The following is a 22,125-nucleotide window of genomic DNA, read 5'->3' as shown; positions in this document are numbered from 1 at the left end:
ACACATAAATGACCGCTGCCCAAACCACGACGTTAAGATCACATAGGGGATCTAAACGCTCAGGTAGGCCAGGAGGAGGAATTCAGACCGACGATTGGAAAGTTCAGCGCCCACCAGCTGACGAACGAAATTGCCCTACGCCTCATCGATTTCGCCGCCTCCAAGAACATGGCCATTCGTAGCACCTTCTTCCAGCACAGCCTCCCGTATCGTTACACCTGGAGATCACCACAACAAACGGAATCGCAAATCGACCACGTTCTGATTGATGGACGGCACTTCTCCGACATTATCGACGTCAGGACCTATCGTGGCGGTAATATCGACTCTGATCACTACCTGGTGATGGTTAAACTGCGCCCAAAACTCTCCGTTATTAACAATGTACAACACCGGCGGCCGCCCCGGTACGATCTAGAGCGACTGAAGCAACCGGATGTCGCCACCGCATACGCGCAGAATCTCGAGGCAGCGTTGCCGGACGAGGGTGTGCTCGATGTGGCCCCTCTAGAGGACTGCTGGAGTACAGTCAAAGCAGCAATCAACAACGCAGCCGAGAGCACTATCGGGCACGTAGAACGGAGTCGTCGAAACGATTGGTTCGACGAGGAGTGCAGAGCGGTTCTGGAGGAGAAGGATGCAGCGCGGGCGGTAATGCTACAGCATGAAACCCGACAGAATGTGGAGCGATACAGACAGAGGCGGAAGCAGCAGACCCGTCTCTTCCGGGAGAAAAAGCGCCGCCTGGAAGAAGCGGAGTGCGAGGAAATGGAACTGCTGTGCCGTTCACAGGAAACACGCAAGTTCTACCAGAAGCTCAACGCATCCCGCAAAGGCTACGTGCCGCAAGCCGAAATCTGCAGGGATAAGGACGGGAGCCTCCTGACGGACAAACGTGAGGTGATCGAAAGGTGGAAGCAGCACTTCGACGAGCACCTGAATGGCGAAGAGAATGTAGGCACGGAGGACCAAGCCAGCGAAGGAAATGACTATGTTGGTGCAGCAGAGGACGGGAACGAACCAACTCCCACGTTGAGGGAAGTTAAGGATGCCATCCACCAGCTCAAAAACAACAAAGCGGCTGGTAAGGACGGTATCGCAGCAGAACTCATCAAGATGGGCCCGGAAAAGTTGGCCACCTGTCTGCATCAGTTAATAGTCAAGATCTGGAAAACCGAACAGCTACCGGAAGAGTGGAAGGAAGGGATAATCTGTCCCATCCACAAGAAAGGCGACAAGTTAATGTGTGAGAACTTTCGAGCGATCACCATTTTGAATGCCGCCTACAAAGTGCTATCCCAGATCATCTTCCGTCGTCTTTCGCCTGAAGTAAATGAGTTCGTGGGAAGTTACCAAGCCGGTTTCATCGACGGCCGGTCGACAACGGACCAGATCTTCACCGTACGGCAAATCCTCCAGAAATGCCGTGATACCAGGTCCCAACGCATCACTTGTTCATCGACTTCAAAGCGGCATACGACAGTATCGACCGCACAGAGCTATGGAAAATTATGGAAGAGAACAGCTTTCCCGGGAAGCTGACTAGACTGATAAGAGCAACGATGGACGGTGTGCAGAACAGCGTAAGGATTTCGGGTGAACTATCCAGTTCATTTGAATCCCGACGGGGACTACAACAAGGTGATGGACTTTCCTGCCTACTATTATTCAACATTGCCCTTTTTTTCCTTCTTAACCATAGGGGGATAATCTGCTCAAGAGACACCCTAACAGAAGGTTAGGGGGTTGTAGGTCTGACAGGCCGTCTTCTACAACAAAAGTAAAATCCAGGACTACTCTCTCCTCGTACCCACTAAACCATTCCTATGGTCACCAAACCCTACGCCTGAAACGTGAAGCAGCAAAGGTCGGACTGGTGGTGAATGCGGCTAAGACAAAGTACATGCTGGTAGGTGGGACTGAGCGAGACAGGACAAGCCTTGGCAGCAATGTTACGATAGACGGGGATACTTTCGAGGTGGTAGAAGAATTCGTCTACCTCGGTTTCTTGCTAACGGCTGACAATAACGTGAGCCGTGAAATACGAAGGCGCATCATCAGTGGAAGTCGTGCCTACTATGGGTTCCAGAAGAAGCTGCGGTCAAAAAAGATTCACCCCCGCACCAAATGTACCATGTACAAGACGTTAATAAGACCGGTGGTTCTCTACGGACACGAGACATGGACGATGCTCGAGGAGGACCTGCAAGCACTCGGAGTTTTCGAGCGACGGGTGCTAAGGACGATCTTTGGCGGCGTGCAGGAGAACGGTGTGTAGCGGAGAAGGATGAACCACGAGCTCGCTGCACTCTACGGCGAACCCAGCATCCAGAAAGTGGCCAAAGCCGGAAGGATACGATGGGCAGGGCATGTTGCAAGAATGCCGGACAACAACCCTGCAAAGTTGGTGTTTGCTAACCATCCGGTTGGTACAAGAAGGCGTGGAGCGCAGAGAGCACGATGGGCGGACCAGGTGGAGCGTGATCTGGCGAGTGTTGGGCGTGACCGACGTTGGAGAGCTGCAGCTGCAAATCGAGTATTATGGCGGCAAATTGTTGATTCAGTATTATCATGAATTTGATGTTAACTAAATAAATGAATGAACATATAAATGTTATTGTAGATTTGAAGGACTTCATTATAGAATAGTTTGGACGACCCTCAATACCCCAAAGGTATATAATAAACAAGTAGACTCCAGATTGGTCCAGTAACCGCGGTTGATTATGCAACGTTACTCAGTATAAAAGATATGGCCGTTGTTACGAGTGTAGATCTGAAGTTCTGAACTCCAAGGCTGACCTAGAATATCTCTATAGTGTCTATAAATGGCATTGTAAATATCAAGAACTTCACGGATTTCAGTAGATTATGCAATGCTTTTATTTATGGCGAAAACATATAAAACTATTCTTGTAGATTTGTAGGCCTTCACCCTAGAACAGTTTGGAACACCTAGAACATCCCAGAATATAAAACACCTTTTGATATTCTTGACAAAGGTTAAATGAATACATATGAACGTAAACCATATCCAAATTCAGCTTTTAGAACAACTGGTATGTCAGTTATTTCGTTTTTTCCAAATTTCATGGTGTTCAGGATGTTCTAAGTAGGTTGTCAATAAAGTCCCAACAACTTTGCCGACGACAAAGATTCTGTTTTGTTGAATTGGTGTTTATATAGCTGTTTCTATGTTGGGGTCCAAAGGGTTAAGTTTATTCATTTTTTACCGATTTATTTTTAGTATAGACTGTTTCAGAAATTAAAAAATACCTTAACGATTAACTGCCATTTCTATTTGAGCACAATATCCAAAAAAGTTTCTTCTTGCTCTTATAGTAAACATGCTAACGAAGCAAACAATACCAATTTTGTTAATGTTTCTGGTAAAAGTTAAAAAATAGGGCTTTGTAAACTAGATGATTAAAATTTGAAGTTGCACAAAGTGGTCAAAAAATGTAGCATAGTAGAAAAGAAAAATATCTCACAGATAAAATATTTATTTTCCAAACACAATAAAAATTGCTGTATCGATAATAAAAGATATTTCTCGATTGGTAAGAGTAATTTTTACTGGAATATTTGATCAAGAACCAACATTACGGGCCTTCTCAATACAAAGTTTTTTGTTTCAAATTTCTCAACAACACCAGTAGCAACAAACGTTAAGCAAACGAATATCTTAATTACTGCTTACTTCATTCGTTTTTATGGTATGACAAGCTTTGCTATCTAAAGGATCGAATGAGCTGAAAAAACAAATTTGTTTAAATTAAATGCGTTTAGGAAAGCTAAGAAACTGTGTGGTAATTCTTATGTTCTTATGTTGTTAAGGTATTCTACTACCTTAAAAAATAAGAAAATTGATCTCCGAAAAAATGTTGTGGAAATGCCTTTATCGATTTTTCCCAAATTTTGACCAAGGCATTCCTTAGACAACTTGTTGAGAAGCGAATGTGATAAACATTTAGATAATTTTTGGCATTTAGTGATAAATAATGTTGAAATCATTAAAAACCACCTTTGTGCAAATGCAAATGAGGGGATTAGAAGCAAAGGGGTGTAAGTGACAAAAACCCACTTTCGAGTAAATGGGGTTTAAAGTTTTTGACCAATTTTTTATCCCATACAAAATGTATGGAATTTCAAAATCAACCCAATTTTCTCTGAATTATAGTAATTTTTCTAATCATCGTAGAAACAATCTTAAAAAAGTTCCTGAAAGCTTGAAATCTGAAGAATTTTATGATATGCACAGCTTAAAATCGACAAAATGGTCACTTACACCCCTTTGATTCTGGGCCCCTCAAATTTGAAAAATTAAGTTATTTGTTAGAGAACTCGACTGTTCTTTAAAATATCAAGACAATTGAAAGGAAATACAAAAATATGGAGTACAATATGCTATACTCTGAAAGAAGTTGGTAAAAACCATTAGAGCAGTTCATTTAATTTAAAAAACAAAGTGTATTTATAATTTCTGAAACAGTCTATAAATCAGGCCAAATATTTCTAAAGGTCCAATCTGCAGAAGAGAGGCTCTCTTTGGTTTCCCTCTCTTTCGGTCATATCTCAGATGTTTATATGAATTATGATTGTCTCCTTGCATAGAACGATGATCAAAACAATCGTCTTTTGATTTGTACTGCAAAAGTAGTTGAAAAGTGTATCATTACATTGTAATGACTCAAAGAGAAAGTGAACAAAGAGAGCCTCTTAAATGCAGATAGGACCTATTGAAATGTTTGGCCTGAAATACTACGTATCTATAATATTTGTCTTGAAGCTAGGTTTACTCATATGAAAATGGCATAATCAACTTATAATTAACTCGGAACCTCGTCCTACAAAACTGATCATTATGTATAAAAAAGATAACAAAAAGAAAGGTACAAATTCGTGGACCACCACTGTAGCAAGACATTGTACAACGTGCATGGCGAGCATTCGACTCTCCGCGGTAGTTTTGCCGCAGTGCTACGCTACGGCACGGAACGGAATGAATGGCCTACGGTAGCGATGACGACGACGCTGCTGCGGCACGAGAACTTCCTTGAGTTTAGACTCAATCAGTATGCAGCGTTGGTACTAGTACCCACTACTGGATATTAGTTGTATTTAGTGGATGCAGGGTTGTAGCCCAAATAGTTGTTCGCTAGGAGAATTCATTGTGAGTAATGGGCAACTTTAGATTAATTTGGTTTGGCATACAGCCATCCCAAGTAACATTTTTAGTCAAATGGACTAGAAGAGGTTCTTAAAACCATTTCAAACCCAAAATAAAAGGTATAAGGTAAAATGGCAGTTCTAAAAACCTCTACAAGACCAATTACTCATCAAAATATTACTTGGGATTCGAAGCAAATGTGGTCTTCATTAGAGTTTGCGATTTCAATTTTCTTTTTCTATGTACTTTCTTTTTTAACCCGATTTTGTGAGTTTTGGTTTTTGATTTTTCTAATTTTTATTTTGTGGGATACAGATTTATTTAGACGAAAACATTTTGAGATTTTATGATTATTGTTAAACTGCTTTAATTTTTTTTTTCATTGAAAATTTAATTTTTCGTGTAATTTTGTGGAAAATAGATTTAGAGTGTATTCAACTCCCCCAAAACTCTTTTACTATAATAGAATGTAAGAAACAAGTAAGAAACAATGACATCTGAGAGATGACCAAAAAATTGGGAAATAGACGGTTAAATATCAGCCAAAAATATGAAAGTTTTGATTGCCTAGGAAAGAAAAAATACAAAAATGCTCAAGCTATATCCCATCTAAAGGCGGGGTTGGGTATTAGAGGGTTAATAAAGATATGAACTATCATTTGAATAATTGACACCGATGGAGACTGCAACTGGTAGTCGAAGTACGTGTTTCGTTCCTAGAAAACAATTATGTATAAAATAACACTTTTCCAGAACAAATGTAAAAAGTTATCGACAAAATTGTATTTTCGGCTCGAACTCAGCTTTTCAATTGTAATTAGGAATACTTTTCCAGAATAATTTTGAGACGTTTGAATACAGGCGGAATCTAGGGCGGAACCCATTTTGTTGAATTACTTGAAAACCAAGAGTGCAGCACTGGAGCGGACCTGGTGTGATGGTTAGAACACTAGACTATCACGCCGAGGACCTGGGATCAAATCCCACTCCCGACAAACTCGCAAAATGTGAGTTCTTCCTTCGGAAGGGAAGTAAAGCGTGGGTCCCGAGATGAACTAACCTAGGGCTAAAAATCTCGTAATACAGATAAAAAAAAGAGTGCAGCATCCTAGGACTACATTTTTTTTACTAAAACTGGTATATTAGAATGTTGAAAATTAATTCGGCGATTATTTCAAAAATTGTGATTTCTTATGCATTTATTCGTTAAATTATTTTCATTTATTTCAATAATGCATTTAAACTTTTTTTTCGCAATTTATTTATGAATTGTTTCGATTATTCTCATAACATTTGTCTCAACGATGCCTTTAGGGATTCCTTCGACATTTTTTTTAGAATTATTTTAGTTTTTTTTTTTTATTAATTTCTCCAGCAATGCATTTCAAAATCGTTCGTCAATTTCTTCAAGAAGTTTTCGAAAAAATATTTCCTTCGCTAGTTTCAAACTCCTTTGATAATTCCCTTGGATATTACTTCAGCGATTTCTTTCAAAATTCCTTCGGCAAAGCAAGAGGATTGTTTTGGTACTTTAATTGAAAGTTGTACAGAAATTTATTTGGAATTTTTTTTTTCGGGAACTTTTGTACAAATTTATAGTTTATGCGGAATAGAAACGGGGTGTATTGTGGATTGGTATCTAAGCCGAAAGAGAGATAGGTTTGTGAAATAGAAGTGTTCACAGTGTGGCTTTGGAACCAGTTACGCTTTCTATTCCGCAGAATCATTAATTGTTCTGTTGCTTAGGTGGTTAAAGCGCCGGTCTGGCGAATACGGTATCGTGGGTTCGAATCCCACCAGAATGCGATTTTTTTTCCACAAATTTTACCTCTCAATTTGTCAATTAGCAACATTTCGTGCCTTTTAATTACAAGTTTCTGGTAAAATGCCAGTAAATGGGCAATATGTGTCATTGAATTCCTAGTTTCCTTGGTAAATTAAAATTAACAAATTAAAAGAAGATTAAAACAAAAGAAATTTCAATGGCAATTTATTTAATTATTTTTTAGTTATCCCATTGTAAATTCATGCGGAAATTGCTTTGGGAATTTCTATTGCAACGCCTATTAAAATTAATTTGGCAATTTTATTGAGATTCTTACTTTTATTCCTCCGAAAACTGCTTAAGCAATTCCTGTAGGGATTTCTTCGGCATTCTCTTTCCGAAATATTCTTAGAAAATTTCTTTAAAATTGTTGTTTGTTAATTGCTATAATAATTTATATTAAACTTGTACAGGAAATTTCTCAGCGATTTCTTTATAAGTTCTTACGGTATTAATTTTTAAATCCTTCGATAATTATTTTCATTTTTTTTTCAAAATTACAACAATTTAACTATAAATTCTATCCAATATCTATCTTTGAATTTCACAGGCAATTATGTTGGGAATTCCGTCCACAACTCTTTCGCAATATCCTTTGGGAATTCCTTCGGTAGTTTCATCTTGAATTCCTTCGGTTATTCCTTTAAATATTTCTCATACAATTCCATTGGAAATGCAGAAATTACCCATTGGTATTTGTGAAAAATATTTTAAGAAATATATTTCAGAACAAATCAGTAAAGGAATTCCGAAGGAATCTGAAGAGATAGTACCGAAAAACTGCCTGAGGCATTCCTAATGAAATTGCCAAAGAAATTCTCATATAAGCTGCCAAAAAAAAAAATCAAATAATTTTTTTTCTCTGTTCGGGGCATAACCACTGAGACCAATATTTGATCTATTGCGGTATACCCCTCAAGGAAAGCCTAAGGGTGTTTCCAAAGGAAATACTTGAAGGAAAATCAGAAAGATATTGCAATAGATTTGTCGAAGAAATTTAAAAAGCAGTTTCCGTAAGAATTCATAAAAAAAAAAATTCTGAAGGATCTCCCGAAGAGTATGCTGAAGAAATTTAAGTAGGGATTCCCGACGGATTTCCGAAAGGCATCGATGTAGAAATCATCAAAAGATTTACAGCAAATATGCCCCAAAAAATAACTAAAAGAATTTAAAAAAAAAAAAACTGTAGAAAAAAATCCAAAATTATTGGCAAAAATTCTTCCGCAACTTTTTTCGAAGGGTTTACACGTGATTGTGTTCAAGCAAAAAACTCAGGAGTTGTCACGATGAATGTGAAGTTCCAATATATTTTGGACCCCCTGGGCCATATTACCAAAACTTTCATAGATTTCATGAAGAGATTCTCACGGGAAATATCATTACTTACCTTGATTTTTTTTTGTCAATCACGTCATCCATGCGAGTGTCGCAACATGTTAACGAACAAAGAATGTGGTGCTGAGGAAACTTGCAAATGTAAGCAAAAACGTTTAATATTCTAGGGTATTGAATTCGCGCAAAGTTCATCTAATCAGCCTTTGTCAGTAATTAGGATAAGATCCATCATATTCAGGTGGCAGATTGAAAATAGTTTCAAACGGGTTTAAGGACAAGGTATTTGGAGTACATAGCTCAAAATTTCTAGGGCACCGTTTTTTAGAACCGTTGAACGGATTTGGATGAAAATGCATCACGCTAATTGTTCAGTGGTTCTCAACAGCGTGATGCATTTTAATCCAAATCCGTTCAACGGTTCTTAAAAACGGTGCTCTAGAAATTTTGAGCAATGTACTCCAAATACCTTGTCCTTAAACACCGGGTGCCCAAAATTTATTGGGATGCCAAGAATAGTGAAAAATTCATTGCCATAGCAGGCCTTGACTTGACAAAGGCGGAGTTTTTCCTGCGACTGACATTTTCTCTCGTTTCAGGGTGAAAATTTTTCAAGGATTGCGGATTGAAGTCGGTGTGCTGCGGTTGGATTCTCGACAGTGGATTACAAGTGTACAACACATAGCGGTATCCTGTGAGCGTCGTTGTTCAAGAGTACAAGTTTACGATCGCTGTTATTGAACGTTTCGTTGGATTGCGGCTCGAGAGATCAAGATCAGATTCAAAAGAGGAGGATTTGTCTGCTATTCCTGCAGCAACATCAAAACCAGTTAGAGTGAAAATTTTTCCATCTACTTTTCTTGGTCCATATGTAGTTTATTTCAGGAAAAAGGAGAGACCAATTAATGTTCTCCTTATTTCTGCTGAAGTTTACAAACGATACAAATCAGTAAAGGAAATCAAGAAGGTTTCTTTAGATAAATTAAGGGTAGTTTTTGGTTCTCGTGGAGATGCAAATGCTCTCCTTGAATCAAATTTATTTCAAAATTCGTATCGCGTGTACGCTCCATGCGATTCATGCGAAATTAATGGTGTCATTTATGATGAAACTCTATGTTGCGATGACATCATAAATTTTGGTTTAGGAATTTTTAAAAATAAATCCATTTCCCCAGTTAAAATTTTGGATTGTAGTCGATTATCAAAATTAATTTTTAAAGGCAATGAATCGAAGTACATTCATTCGGATTGCATAAAGATAACTTTTGCCGGTTCTGTTCTTCCGGATATTTTATCGGTTAATAATGTAACTTTTGATGTTAGACTATATTTTCCGAAATTGATGCATTGTACTCGATGCCTTTTGTTTGGACACACCTCAGAATATTATTCAAATAAACCTAAATGTTCCAAATGTGGACAACCTCATTGTTCATCAGAATGTAGTAAACATTCAGATGAGTGTATTTATTGTCAAAAACAGCACAACTCTCTTAAAAATTGTTCAGTTTATGAAGCTAATCAAAAAAAATACAATCGGCAAATCAAAATCAATCATCAATTATCTTATTCTGAAATTTTGAAAGCTTCTGGTGATTTTAGTTCGGCTAATATTTATGAAACATTATCTGATGCTGATAACGAATCAGGATTCCAATCAAATAAACCGCCAATCAAAAGGAAAAGATCCAAAGTTTTTTCTGACAGACATGATACTAATGATCCTCAACCATCAACATCATTTGATACAAACTTCCCTCCTCTTAATACTACCTCTACTCCACGAACTATACCTGGATTTCAAAGAGTAGATAAAAATGAAAATAAAAATAATAATGATAATGTTACAAACTCATCAAATAATAATGAAAATGATGACAACTCTATTTTAAAAATTTTGGAGCAAATAGTTGAATTTCTAGGATTTAGTGATTTTTGGAAAAAATTAATTAAAAAAGTTTTACCATTTCTTGCTTCACTTTTTGAAAAATTGAATGCATTTGGACCCCTCATTGCTTCATAGTTCTCGTTTTAATGGCTTGTATTAATCAAAATTTATTCAATATTTTGCAATGGAACTGTCGCAGTATTATACCCAAAATTGATAGGTTGAAAACTTTATTATTTAATTTGGATATTGATATTTTTTGCTTAAATGAAACTTGGTTGGTTGATAGCAAACATTTGCATATTTCTTCTTATAACATCATTCGTAAAGATAGAAATGATTCATATGGAGGAGTTTTGATTGGAATCCGTAATGGAATTCAGTTTAAACATTTGAATTTACCTTTCGAATCATCAATTGAATTTATTGCCATTTCTGTTAATAATAATAATATTGTTTGTGTTTACATTCCTCCCAATACCACTTTTCAAATATCACAAATGAAAACTATTTTAGATAATATTCCATCTACATTTTTTATATTAGGAGATTTTAATGCTCACAATATAGCTTGGGGAAGTGACAAATCTGATGGTAGAGGTAATTTGATTATGGATTTAATTGATGAACTAAATTTGAATATTTTGAATGACGGATCTTTTACGAGGATTGCTGTTCCTCCAGCTCAACATACTTGTATTGATTTATCTCTTTGTTCAAACTCTTTATCTTTCATTTCTTCTTGGAAAACAATTGATGATCCGAATGGTAGTGACCATTTACCAATTTTGATAGGGATTTGTAAAACAGATCATAATCAATCATATAATAAACCTTATGTTCCTGATTTATGCAAAAATGTTGATTGGCAGAAGTTTGCTGATCTTATTTCATTTTCTTTGAATACTTTTGATCATTCTGTTTCTCCACTTGAAAATTATAAACTTTTTTTCTGAAATATTAATGCGTTGTTTAATTAAATCTCAAAAATACAAAATTATTTCAAAACCTGCTAATAAAAAACGTCCTTCATTTTGGTGGGATAGTGATTGTTCATTTGCCCTGAAAAATAAATCAGAAGCTTTTAAAAAATTTCGCCGTTCAGGATCACGGGAAAATTATTTTTCATACTGTAAAGCAGAAGCGCAATTTGTTCGTGTAACTAAATTTAAAAAGAGGAATTATTGGAAACATTTTATTGAAAATCTAGACAGAGAAACATCTTTATCAACATTATGGTCTGTAGCTAGAAATTTAAGAAATTACGACTCTTCTTCGCCAAATATTTCGGAATATTCTGAAGACTGGATTGAAAAATTTGCATCTAAAATTTGTCCCGATTATGTTCCTCAATTCATTAACTTCAAAAATCATCAGAAGTATAATTACTTTCCAGAACTTTGCGCTTCTTTTTCCATAGAAGAATTAGATTTAGCATTATCTATTACAAATAATACTTCTCCGGGGATTGATGATATAAAATTTGTTGTGTTGCAAAATTTACCATTAGAAGGAAAGACACATTTATTGTCATTGTATAATTTATTTTTATCCCAAAATATATTTCCAACAGAATGGCGTTTTATCAAAATTGTTAGTATTGTTAAACCAGGCAAAGATCCTTCATCGGTTGATAGTCGTAGACCGATTAGTTTATTATCTTGTCTTCGTAAACTCATGGAAAGAATGTTATTGAATCGTCTTGAATTATGGGCCGAGAATAATCAAATTTTGCCATCTTGTCAATTTGGATTTAGGAAAGGATCTGGCACTCGAGATTGCGTTGCTCTTTTAGCTTCACAAATTAATTTAGCATTTAATAAAAAACAAGATGTTGTATCAACTTTTCTTGATGTTTCTGGTGCCTATGATTCGGTGTTAATTGATTTACTTTTTAATAAATTAAACAATTTAAAAATTCCAATAATAATTACAAATTTTCTATATAATCTCTTTTCATTCAAAATTCTACATTTTTTTCATGAAGGATCCTCAAAATTGATTCGGTATAGTTATTTTGGTCTTCCTCAAGGATCTTGTTTAAGTCCCTTTTTATAAAATTTGTTCACTAGTGATATAATATCTATCATTCCAAATGGTTGTTATTTTTATCAGTTTGCGGATGATAAAGTTCTTTCTATTTGTGGAAATAATAGAGAAATAATTCGTCATTTTATGCAATGCACAATGCCGTAACTTGGGTAGATCACCTTAGAATGGTGCGTTGCGGTGTAAGATCTACCAAATCAAATTTTGATCTTGACATTTATCGTATTTATAAATATTCCAAGATCAAAGTTTGATGCTTTTTTGTGTTTTGTAGTTAATTTTGTTTCAATGTAGGGTAATTCATGTATTTTGGACAGGCTGAGCACAACGTTGGAAAAATCGTCCCCTATCTTCCTTAGAAAGCAATTGATTATCGTGCAAAGTTACTTGTACACTTATTATATGATTGTGCTTTGCGTTCCTGGTGACAAAAACCTTAACGAAAGCATTTTAAGCTGAGAAAATTAAAATTTCCAATCGCTTGTTAGAATTGCATTTTGGACACCGAATATATGTTTTGGACACCCTTAGGTATATATAATTTGGACAGGGCAATTATCTCAATGTTTAGCCATGAATACTAGTAAATCATGGAAGTAGTATAAATTAACAAATATTTTGTTATAAATAATCAAATTTCTCCGCTTAACAGGCATCTATTTTGATAACTATTATAGTTTTTGTTAAAATCGAGAAAATATCGCCAGACCCACAGAATACGCCTCCAAGTATGCAATTGTACAGCATCCCCATGTAGTTCGCCAGATGGCCAAAATATATTTACAGTAGAAAACTTGTAATGTATTTTGGACACCACCTATTTTATGCGTTCTAGATGAATGATAAGAGTTTAACTGCCCAATGCTTCTTTATTGAACAGTTTTCATTGCAATAAGGCATTTAAATTTCTTACAATTATTATTTCAACGCTTTTGGAGTGAATATTGTATGTGACTGTGAAGTGTATGTCGTCTTGCATACCTGTACATTTGAGGGGTTTTAGTGAAATAATTTACATTTTCGATAATTTTGAAGTAAATTCGTAATTGTTAAGCGTATTTTCAACGAAAGTCAACAGAATAGGGTCTGATTGATCCAATTAACGATATTGAGAAGTATCAACTTTTATTAGCTCTTTGGAACAAGTCATACATCGCCGTGCCTGTCCAAATTACATACATGTCCAAATTATATTTTTTACCCTATGTACTGCTAATCAACATTTTATTTCAGCAGGTTTGAGGTAAATTTATCGTATGATATAATAAATATTGTAAAAATATGCAACTGTGGCGAGCGTATCACTTATATGTAGCTTATTTGACGTACGATGTTAATATTATTTTATATTTCAGATTATCAACCGAAGAATCTAGTAATTCAACCAAATGCCACCAAGACGACGAGAAAACCAGGATTAATCGGGCAGACAACTAATTCGAAGAAGACTAACAATGGTGTGCCTGAACGTTGACCAAGCGTATCCTTTGGAGTTTACCCTTCCACTAACAACACCCAAATTCCCGTGACACCTAGGCCTGAGAGATCGTAGAGTTGTCTACATTTTTCATAGGTGTCCAAAACTAACCATCCTTTCCCATTCCTCAGCAGTCGCAAGGACGTGGCCAGGACAGTGCTCGACCATTGGAGGATTGCGTCAGTCTTGTCTAAGAGTCAGAGATTAGTCCCAAATCTTTGTGCTTTGGTTCAGACGGGAAGGAGGCAACCCTTATAACAGCGGTCTAGGACTCAAGGACTGTACCACCTACGAATTTGTGCGACTCGCTTAATGCTAATGCTAATGCTAATGCTAATGCTAATTTTATGCAATGCACATTAGATAACATTGGATCTTGGGCTCATAATAATGGTTTCACTTTTTCAGTAGCAAAAACGAAATTCATTTTATTTTCTCGTAAACGTTCTCTCATTAGTATTAATTTGTACCTCAATGGTCATGAAATTGAACAAGTTGATGACTATAAGTATTTAAGAATTTGGTTTGATTCAAAATTATTGTGGAATAAACATATTCAACACGTTCAAAAAATTTGTTCAAAAAGAATAAACTTTCTCAAAACCATTACAGGCACTTGGTGGGGTGCACATCCATCTGATTTGATAGTACTCTATAAAACAACTATTCGTTCTGTTTTGGAATATGGTTGTTTCACTTTTATAAGCACAACTCATACACACTTTTCTAAATTAGAGAAAATTCAATTCCGTAGTTTGAGAATCTGTCTAAAATTAATGAACTCTACTCATACTAAATCTGTAGAAGTTCTAGCGGGTATTATTCCACTCAAAATGCGTTTGCACGAGCTAAATTGCAAATTTGTGTTACAATGTATCAATAAAAATCATCCATTAATTGACATTTTGAAATGCTTATCAATAATAAATCCTACTTGTAGAATATTGCATTCATTTCAATATTGTTGCTCATTGAATATTGCGCCAAATTTGATTCCCTCAGTTAATTTCCATAATTTTGATATTAATATCCATTCATTTACTCCTATTATTGATTTATCATTCCATGAAGAATTAAAACAAATTTATTTTTCTGATGGGTCATTGATTCAAAATGTTGCTGAATTTGGTATATATAATTACACTTCTACTTATTTTTATAAATTACAATCCCCTTGTTCAATATTCATTGCTGAATTAACTGCTTTATATTTTACTTGTACGATAATTAAAAAGTTAACTCCAAATATATTTATTATATGTACGGATAGTTTAAGCTGTTTAAATGCTATCAAATCCATAAATTTTTACTTCAAAACACATCATATCATATTAAAATTGAAAGAAGAATTATATAATTTATACCATCAGGGGTTTATTATCAAATTTGTATGGATTCCAGCCCATTCTAATATATATGGCAATGAGCAAGCTGATACATTGGCTAAATTAGGTGTTCGTTGTGGTGTTATATATAATCGTCAAATTGCTTCTTCTGAATATCATACTGTATTGAAAACTAAATCTTTACATGATTGGCAACTTTCTTGGAATTCCAGCGATAAAGGCCGTTGGTGTCATTCCATTCAGCCAATTGTAAATCACACTTCATGGTTCAAAAAATTGTTTGTTGGAAGAAATTTTATTTGTTCATTGTCAAGACTTATTTCAAATCATTATATTTGTAATAGTCATTTGTATCGCATTAATATTAAGATTCTAATTTATGTGATTGCGGCGATTTTTACGAGGATATTTATCATAAAGTTTTTAATTGTAATAAATATAGTATACCTAGAATTTCATTCCTTAGTAATTTACAAAAACCTCATGATACGTTTCCTGAGTCTGTTCGAGATATATTAGCAAGTAAATTTCTTCCAAATATGCAATTGTTATATAAATTTTTAAATGACATTTCTTATTTAGTATGATTTTTAAAAATAATGATTTTTTTATATTTTGAATGATTCTCGCATTTTTTTCTGTTTTTTCAGGATTGAAGAAAATATAAAATCGATGGAGGATTGCCTGGTTTTCGGTTGAGGATCCACTATCAAGATTCCGGCTCTGCGATGGATAAATTCCGTTTGAGCCTTTAGAATAGTTTTAAATTATTTTATTTTTGTAATGATTTTTTAAAAGAAAAAGAGGTTTTGCGCCCTTTTGAGAATGATTTTAAATGTAAATCGCTCAAGGGGGCTTTTCCCTCTTTCTAAATTTTGAATTAAAATAAATAATAATAATAATAATAATAATAATAATAGTGAAAAATTATGCTTCAAGCAGTCTTCCCAGATGAACACCGAACTCGCTGAGTACTGCTGTATTTAAACTTCGACTGTACTCCGACTTGGTGTTTAAACCGCAACACACAAATCTGTACCCAAACGTGTTCGGAGTACGTTTCAAACACAAGTACGAACATATGTACAGTACACGAAAACCGCGTGAAACGTGCGATCGTGCAAAAAAGAACTTTCTCGAACAACGATTGACGGTTCGGCACCACTCGTTTAGCAATCGGAAAGCCGCTACGGGTTTCATTCTCGGATTTCGCTCTGTTCGGTTTTCGTTTTGTACTTCTGTACGTACACAAGTTTTGTACTTGAGTACTCTTTGGTACGGAGTACGCTAGCAAACACGGGTACCCCGATGTTTGGCGTTTGATGTTCAACACAAGTGCTAGAAAACGTACCAAAGTTGAACTTGTGTTGAGTTCGTGGGAAGACTGGCTTCAAGAATCAGTTGTGTTCATCAATTTTTTCCTTCTGGGTATTTTTAACGGGCAGTGGATGCGTTTACGATCATACAAACATCACCATTATGTGTAACACCCTTTGAATTTGTTTGATTTTGACTTCAATTCAAACTACTGTCCTCTAGGGGTCCAAAACTCGACCATTATCCTATATTTTGTGCAGATTTAGTATTTTCAAAGATTCATACATATCCCAATTGCTCTGGAAAAATATGTTTAAGTTCACGTAGTTAATTCTAAGTGAAAAAAAAATAAAAAAAAATCTCGAATTATACGTAATTTTTAGAATATTTTGTAGTTTGCAAGATTCACACTTCTCCCAAGTGTTCTAAAAAAAATGTTCACGCAATAAAACCGAAAATACAAATTATATAGTCTTAAGATTGAATGATATTTAGATATTTCTATACAATATTTTAACTTGATCATAACGAGAAACTCAACATCACAATATATGTGCGGCAGACACTTTGAATTTGGAATACCTCCAGAAAAAACTGTGATTTTTAAAGTACTTGCTCAAAGGTTTGGAATACACATGAATTTGGCTTGAAAAAATCATAGGTACCAATTTTTTTTACAAATAGAATGAAGAACGGCAGATATATGAGAAGGTGAAATTACCGTTTCCACAGTTTAAAAGATAAGTACAACGACGAAATTAAAAACAAAAACTCCAAAAATAAAGATCCCTGATAAAGACCCAAATGGGAATCGAAACGTTGGATCCAAGAAATACATTCATATGTCAAGTTGCCCAAGCTGTGCATTTATGAAATTCGACAGAGAAAACCTCCAGAGGTAGCTGAATAAATAATTTATGGATATTTAGTGTTTGAAGTACGCGGCGAGTACTGCAAAAACTGCTCCCTTAACCCTAAAAAGAATACTTGGGGTCCATTGGACCCCAGGCGCCTTTCAGAGCTCGTCTTTGATGGAACACACTCAGCGAGGTGACGAAACTGAGGCCATGAAGGTATCCCTTTTAGGGTTAATACAGAGAGTAGATTTCAATTAGAACTCCTTATGAATATCACCAGGTACAGTTTTTAAAATTTCAACAGATTTTTTTCTTAAATTTTCAAAAAATAGTGGGTTATTTCTCTACGATTGGATTTCCAATCATGGAAGATTAAAAGCGGAGTGACTTTATTTAATCCAACGTTTCGACGCTTGATTTGGGCCTTCTTCAAAAATGGTTATACATGGTATGTCCGTAGAAAAACAACTTCACTAACTTATCGGTCGTTTTAATAATTAATCAAAAAAAGCTTTTGAAATTTTTATTCATATTTTGAAATTCTTCATTAAGAAACCATTTTACTGAAAATTCCGATGTCGAATATATTTCGAGGGAATTTCCTCAGAACTGCTTAATTATCTTAAATCTACTTTTTTTTTCATTTTGATCTAAACATCATTTTTCGTCATCTACATAAAATCGATCAAAACATGTTTTGATCAATAATTCGGTATTGTTTGTATTGTTTTGCTTTGGTTTTTTTAACTTTCATTTGTAAACACCCCTACCTTTTATGTTATTGCTTGGAGCCTATTTGGGTCACCATTTTTTTTTGAGACAAAAAATTTTGGGGTTTTTTTTAATTATTGTAGAAATATTGGAAGTTTTTGTGGAAAACTTTATTTCCATGTCTTTTTTGAGAAAATAATTTTCGACGGTATTCACCTACATCAAGGCTTTACAGGGCGTCATGAGAATCAGCAATCATTGCTCTCAAACTTTGAAGATACATTTCGAGTCCTACTGCATGAATGGGCTGGCAATTGTACGGTTGTATACATACTTACATGCGATAAATAATCGACTAAGTTTTCAGTTACAGTACTGGACAGAATGAAGTACACATTGGTTGATTTTCATACAAAATGCTCAATTTTTTAGCTCTGAATCTGAGCTTCTAGTGCACAGATTGATTTCAAAATTTAACTGGACACTCTTAATAACTGCAAATTCAACATGTCAAGAAATTAGACTATTACAAGCAACATTTCAAAAGTTATCGCAAATTTCGCATTGCGACAAAAATTGAAAATAAATTGGTTTTAAAATAATTCTGTAATTTCAATATTTAGACAAATATGTTTTCTGCAAAGTGGATCAGTCTAACAAAACACATAACTTTTCTAAACAAACCATTCACTTAAAACGATTCGTTTACAAAATAATAAAAAATCGCAAATTAACTATTTTTCGTAAAATGGGAGTTTTGCGATATTTTAAAAAGTTTTTTTTTCACAAATAAATTCTTTTTTCACTGATCATATTTCAAGTTCTATGAATGTCCAGACAAAATTTGAGATCAATCGGTGCATTAGAAGCTGAAGAGATGGGAACTGGGAGAGATTTGCATCATCAAAGTTTCGAGGGTAATGGCGATGAAAGAGAGCAAAATTGATACGATATCCCGTATCTCCTTAACATTCCGGCAGTCGCCACGATGGAGGCAGTGGCCACCACCACCAGCACCACGCTAATGCTAAGTACAAAAAGCGAGTACAAAAAGCTAACGTGTTGTACAAAATACAACAGCGTGATCGCTCGAGGGTTAAATTCTTTAGCTGTAATAGAATGATTAAGGAAAAATTAAAAAAAATGCGAAGAAACAATGACATCTGAATGGTGACCCAAACATAAATTCCTTATGATTTCTGAAATGTAAATACGCTTCAAAACACATGAAAACCCCTTTTGAGGTATACATAGCAGTCTTAAATATCAGCCAAAAAAATAAGAAAGTTTTGACTGCCCACGAAAGACAAAATACAAAATGCTCAAACTGTACACCGCCTTAGGAACAAACGTCTTGAAATCCTAGCTCAATATTACACCAGATGCCCTGCACAAAACTCAATAAGATTTGTGCGCTCAAATTCATGAGTAGCTGCAAAATTCGACCGTTGTGGCAGCCATCTTGGAATTCTCACGAGTCTGTCATTAAGGTGGATTGGGTATTGAAGGGTTAAATTACTCCGAAAATAATGGCAGAATTATTAAATAATTTACTCTAGCTATTACAAAATTCCTCAGAAAATACCGCCTGCATTGATCAAGAATTTGTCAGGACCGGATCTAGGGGGGGGGGGGGGCAGGTTATCCTGGAATTTTATGCTGAACTTCAACGAGAAATTTCTCAAAAAGAAACCTAACAAATCTTAATGATTCATACATTTTTAGTGTCCGTTGTTGGATAAGGATGGGGGATTGATTCGACAGGAAATGCAATCAGAAATATCTTATCCCTTCAGGACGCGCGCCGTTGTAAAAAGTACAACACTTCCAAAAACCTCGTTCGTCGTAAACAGCGCGAAAGCGGTGCAGTTTCAGTTGCTTGATGGGGCGCGTCCTAAACAAATTTCGTAAAAAGCATTTAATGATAGAATACTTTTTTTGCAGTAGTGCTGAGTGATCCTACAAAGAGCCTTATGCATAAAATACGGAAAATGTAACCCGAATAGCAATATCTTTATGTATCTTCCTGACAATTCTTGAAAATATTTTTAAGGCCTTTTTCCGAAATCATAGAGAAAATTCTTTGCAAACTTTGCGAAAGCCCTTGGGTTTTGCGTAGTTCTCGACAACTATTGGTTGAAGTGGATTTGTGATAGAGTGCATGATTGAAAATCTTTTATAGCTCCTGATAAAATTTCTGAAAAAAATATTTCGGAACTTCATCAGAAATTTCTGGCTAAACATGTTGAGAAAGTCGAAACTACCAAGGCAACTATGGTTGAATTACTAAAGTGAATTTTTAATGGTGCTGAAACATCTGTTGATGAAGTTTTGAACAATTTTATAATAGGTACATTCCTAGAACAAATACGAATTCATATTAGAATGTTATAGTTAACTAGCTGTCCCGGCAAACTTTGTCTTGCCAAGTTGTGGTGGTTTGACAATTGTTAAGGTCATTTCAGCATGGCACTCTAGATTGGTTTCATTTCAATCGTGTTGATTTTCTTCCCAGGTCATAAAAATCAGCATTTTGTCTATTTTTCCTACATTTAAGTTCATTTTCCTAACTTTTTTAACATATAAACACAGTCATCATGAATACGAACCTAACCATGCAAAAGTCATCCTGATCGGTTCAGCCGTTCGTGAGCTTTGTTGCCTCAAAGGGACTTCAAACTCATTTTTATATATATAGATAGATAACTTTGCCGCTAGGTGGCGCACGCTATGTCTGAACCAGCAGATTATAAAAAATGAATGTACATCAGGTTTCTTTCCACAAAATATCAGAATTCATACTATATTATCATATGCGGAAACTTTTAAAATATTTCATCGGGGAAATTTTGATTTTTTCATCTTTTTAGCTGTTTTTCATACAAATTTGCATGAAATTCCCATTATCGGCCAATTTCTCTCCCATACAAAATGTATGGAAAAATTTTCACCGATAGAATATTTTGAAACCTTCTGCACATGAAAATATAGCTTGAATGCTGCTGTTTGGTGGGAAGAAACCCGAAGTACATTTGATTTTTATAATCTGCTGGTTTAAACATAGCGTGTGGCGTTGGTTATCAGAAAAAGCTTTATATTTCTCTATCTCAGGATCCAAAGGAGATAGAAATGTTTCGTCATCGGCAAAGTTGTTCAGAAGGACTAGAATATTCTGGTAATTCACTATTTAATTGATTATTTCGCCGTTAGGTGTCGCTAGCTATCAAGTAAAGTTCTAGACTTCTCTATCTCGGGGTGCAAAACAGATAAAACTGTCAGAAAAATAGTCTCTATATTGTTTGCGAAGCATTTCTTTATACAAAACTGCACGTCAAAATACGCAGTATGCAGGCAGTCATTCATTTTCATTTATTTAGTTAACATCAAATTCATGATAATACTGAATCAACAATTTGCCGCCATAATACTCGATTTGCAACTGCAGCTCTCCAACGTCGGTCACACCCAACGCTCGCCAGATCACGCTCCACCTGGTCCGCCCACCGTGCTCTCTGCGCTCCACGCCTTCTTGTACCAACCGGATGGTTAACAAACACCAACTTTGCAGGGTTGTTGTCCGGCATTCTTGCAACATGCCCTGCCCATCGTATCCTTCCGGCTTTGGCCACTTTCTGGATGCTGGGTTCGCCGTAAAGTGCAGCGAGCTCGTGGTTCATCCTTCTCCGCCACACACCGCTCTCCTGCACGCCGCCGAAGATCGTCCTTAACACCCGTCGCTCGAAAACTCCGAGTGCTTGCAGGTCCTCCTCGAGCATCGTCCATGTCTCGTGTCCGTAGAGAATTACCGGTCTTATTAACGTCTTGTATATGGGTGAATCTTTTTTGACCGCAGTTTCTTCTGGAGCCCATAGTAGACACGACTTCCACTGATGATGCGCCTTCGTATTTCACGGCTCACGTTATTGTCAGCCGTTAGCAAGGAACCGAGGTAGACGAATTCTTCTACTACCTCGAAAGTATCCCCGTCTATCGTAACATTGCTGCCAAGGCTTGTCCTGTCTCGCTCAGTCCCACCTACCAGCATGTACTTTGTCTTAGCCACATTCACCACCAGTCCGACCTTTGCTGCTTCACGTTTCAGGCGGGTGTACTGTTCTGCCACCATTCCAAATGTTCTAGCAATAATATCCAT

General features: G+C 35.8%; 1 protein-coding gene across 1 annotated transcript in view; it reads left to right on the top strand.

Moving 5' to 3' along the window:
- LOC115259975 (MOB kinase activator-like 2) overlaps positions 1-22,125 on the top strand; it is a 78,743-nt gene that overhangs the window by 46,245 nt on the left and 10,373 nt on the right. Inside the window, exons 3-5 of the mRNA XM_062843118.1 lie at positions 5,084-5,094; positions 10,599-10,643; positions 19,575-19,612. Coding sequence (XP_062699102.1) covers positions 5,084-5,094; positions 10,599-10,643; positions 19,575-19,612 — 94 coding nt within the window. The remainder of the gene's footprint in view (positions 1-5,083; positions 5,095-10,598; positions 10,644-19,574; positions 19,613-22,125) is intronic.

Source organism: Aedes albopictus, chromosome 3 (genome assembly GCF_035046485.1).
Source record: "Aedes albopictus strain Foshan chromosome 3, AalbF5, whole genome shotgun sequence".
NCBI lineage: Eukaryota > Metazoa > Arthropoda > Insecta > Diptera > Culicidae > Aedes > Aedes albopictus.
Note: the sequence above shows the minus strand (reverse complement) of the source record. Positions and strands in the feature narration are given on the sequence as shown.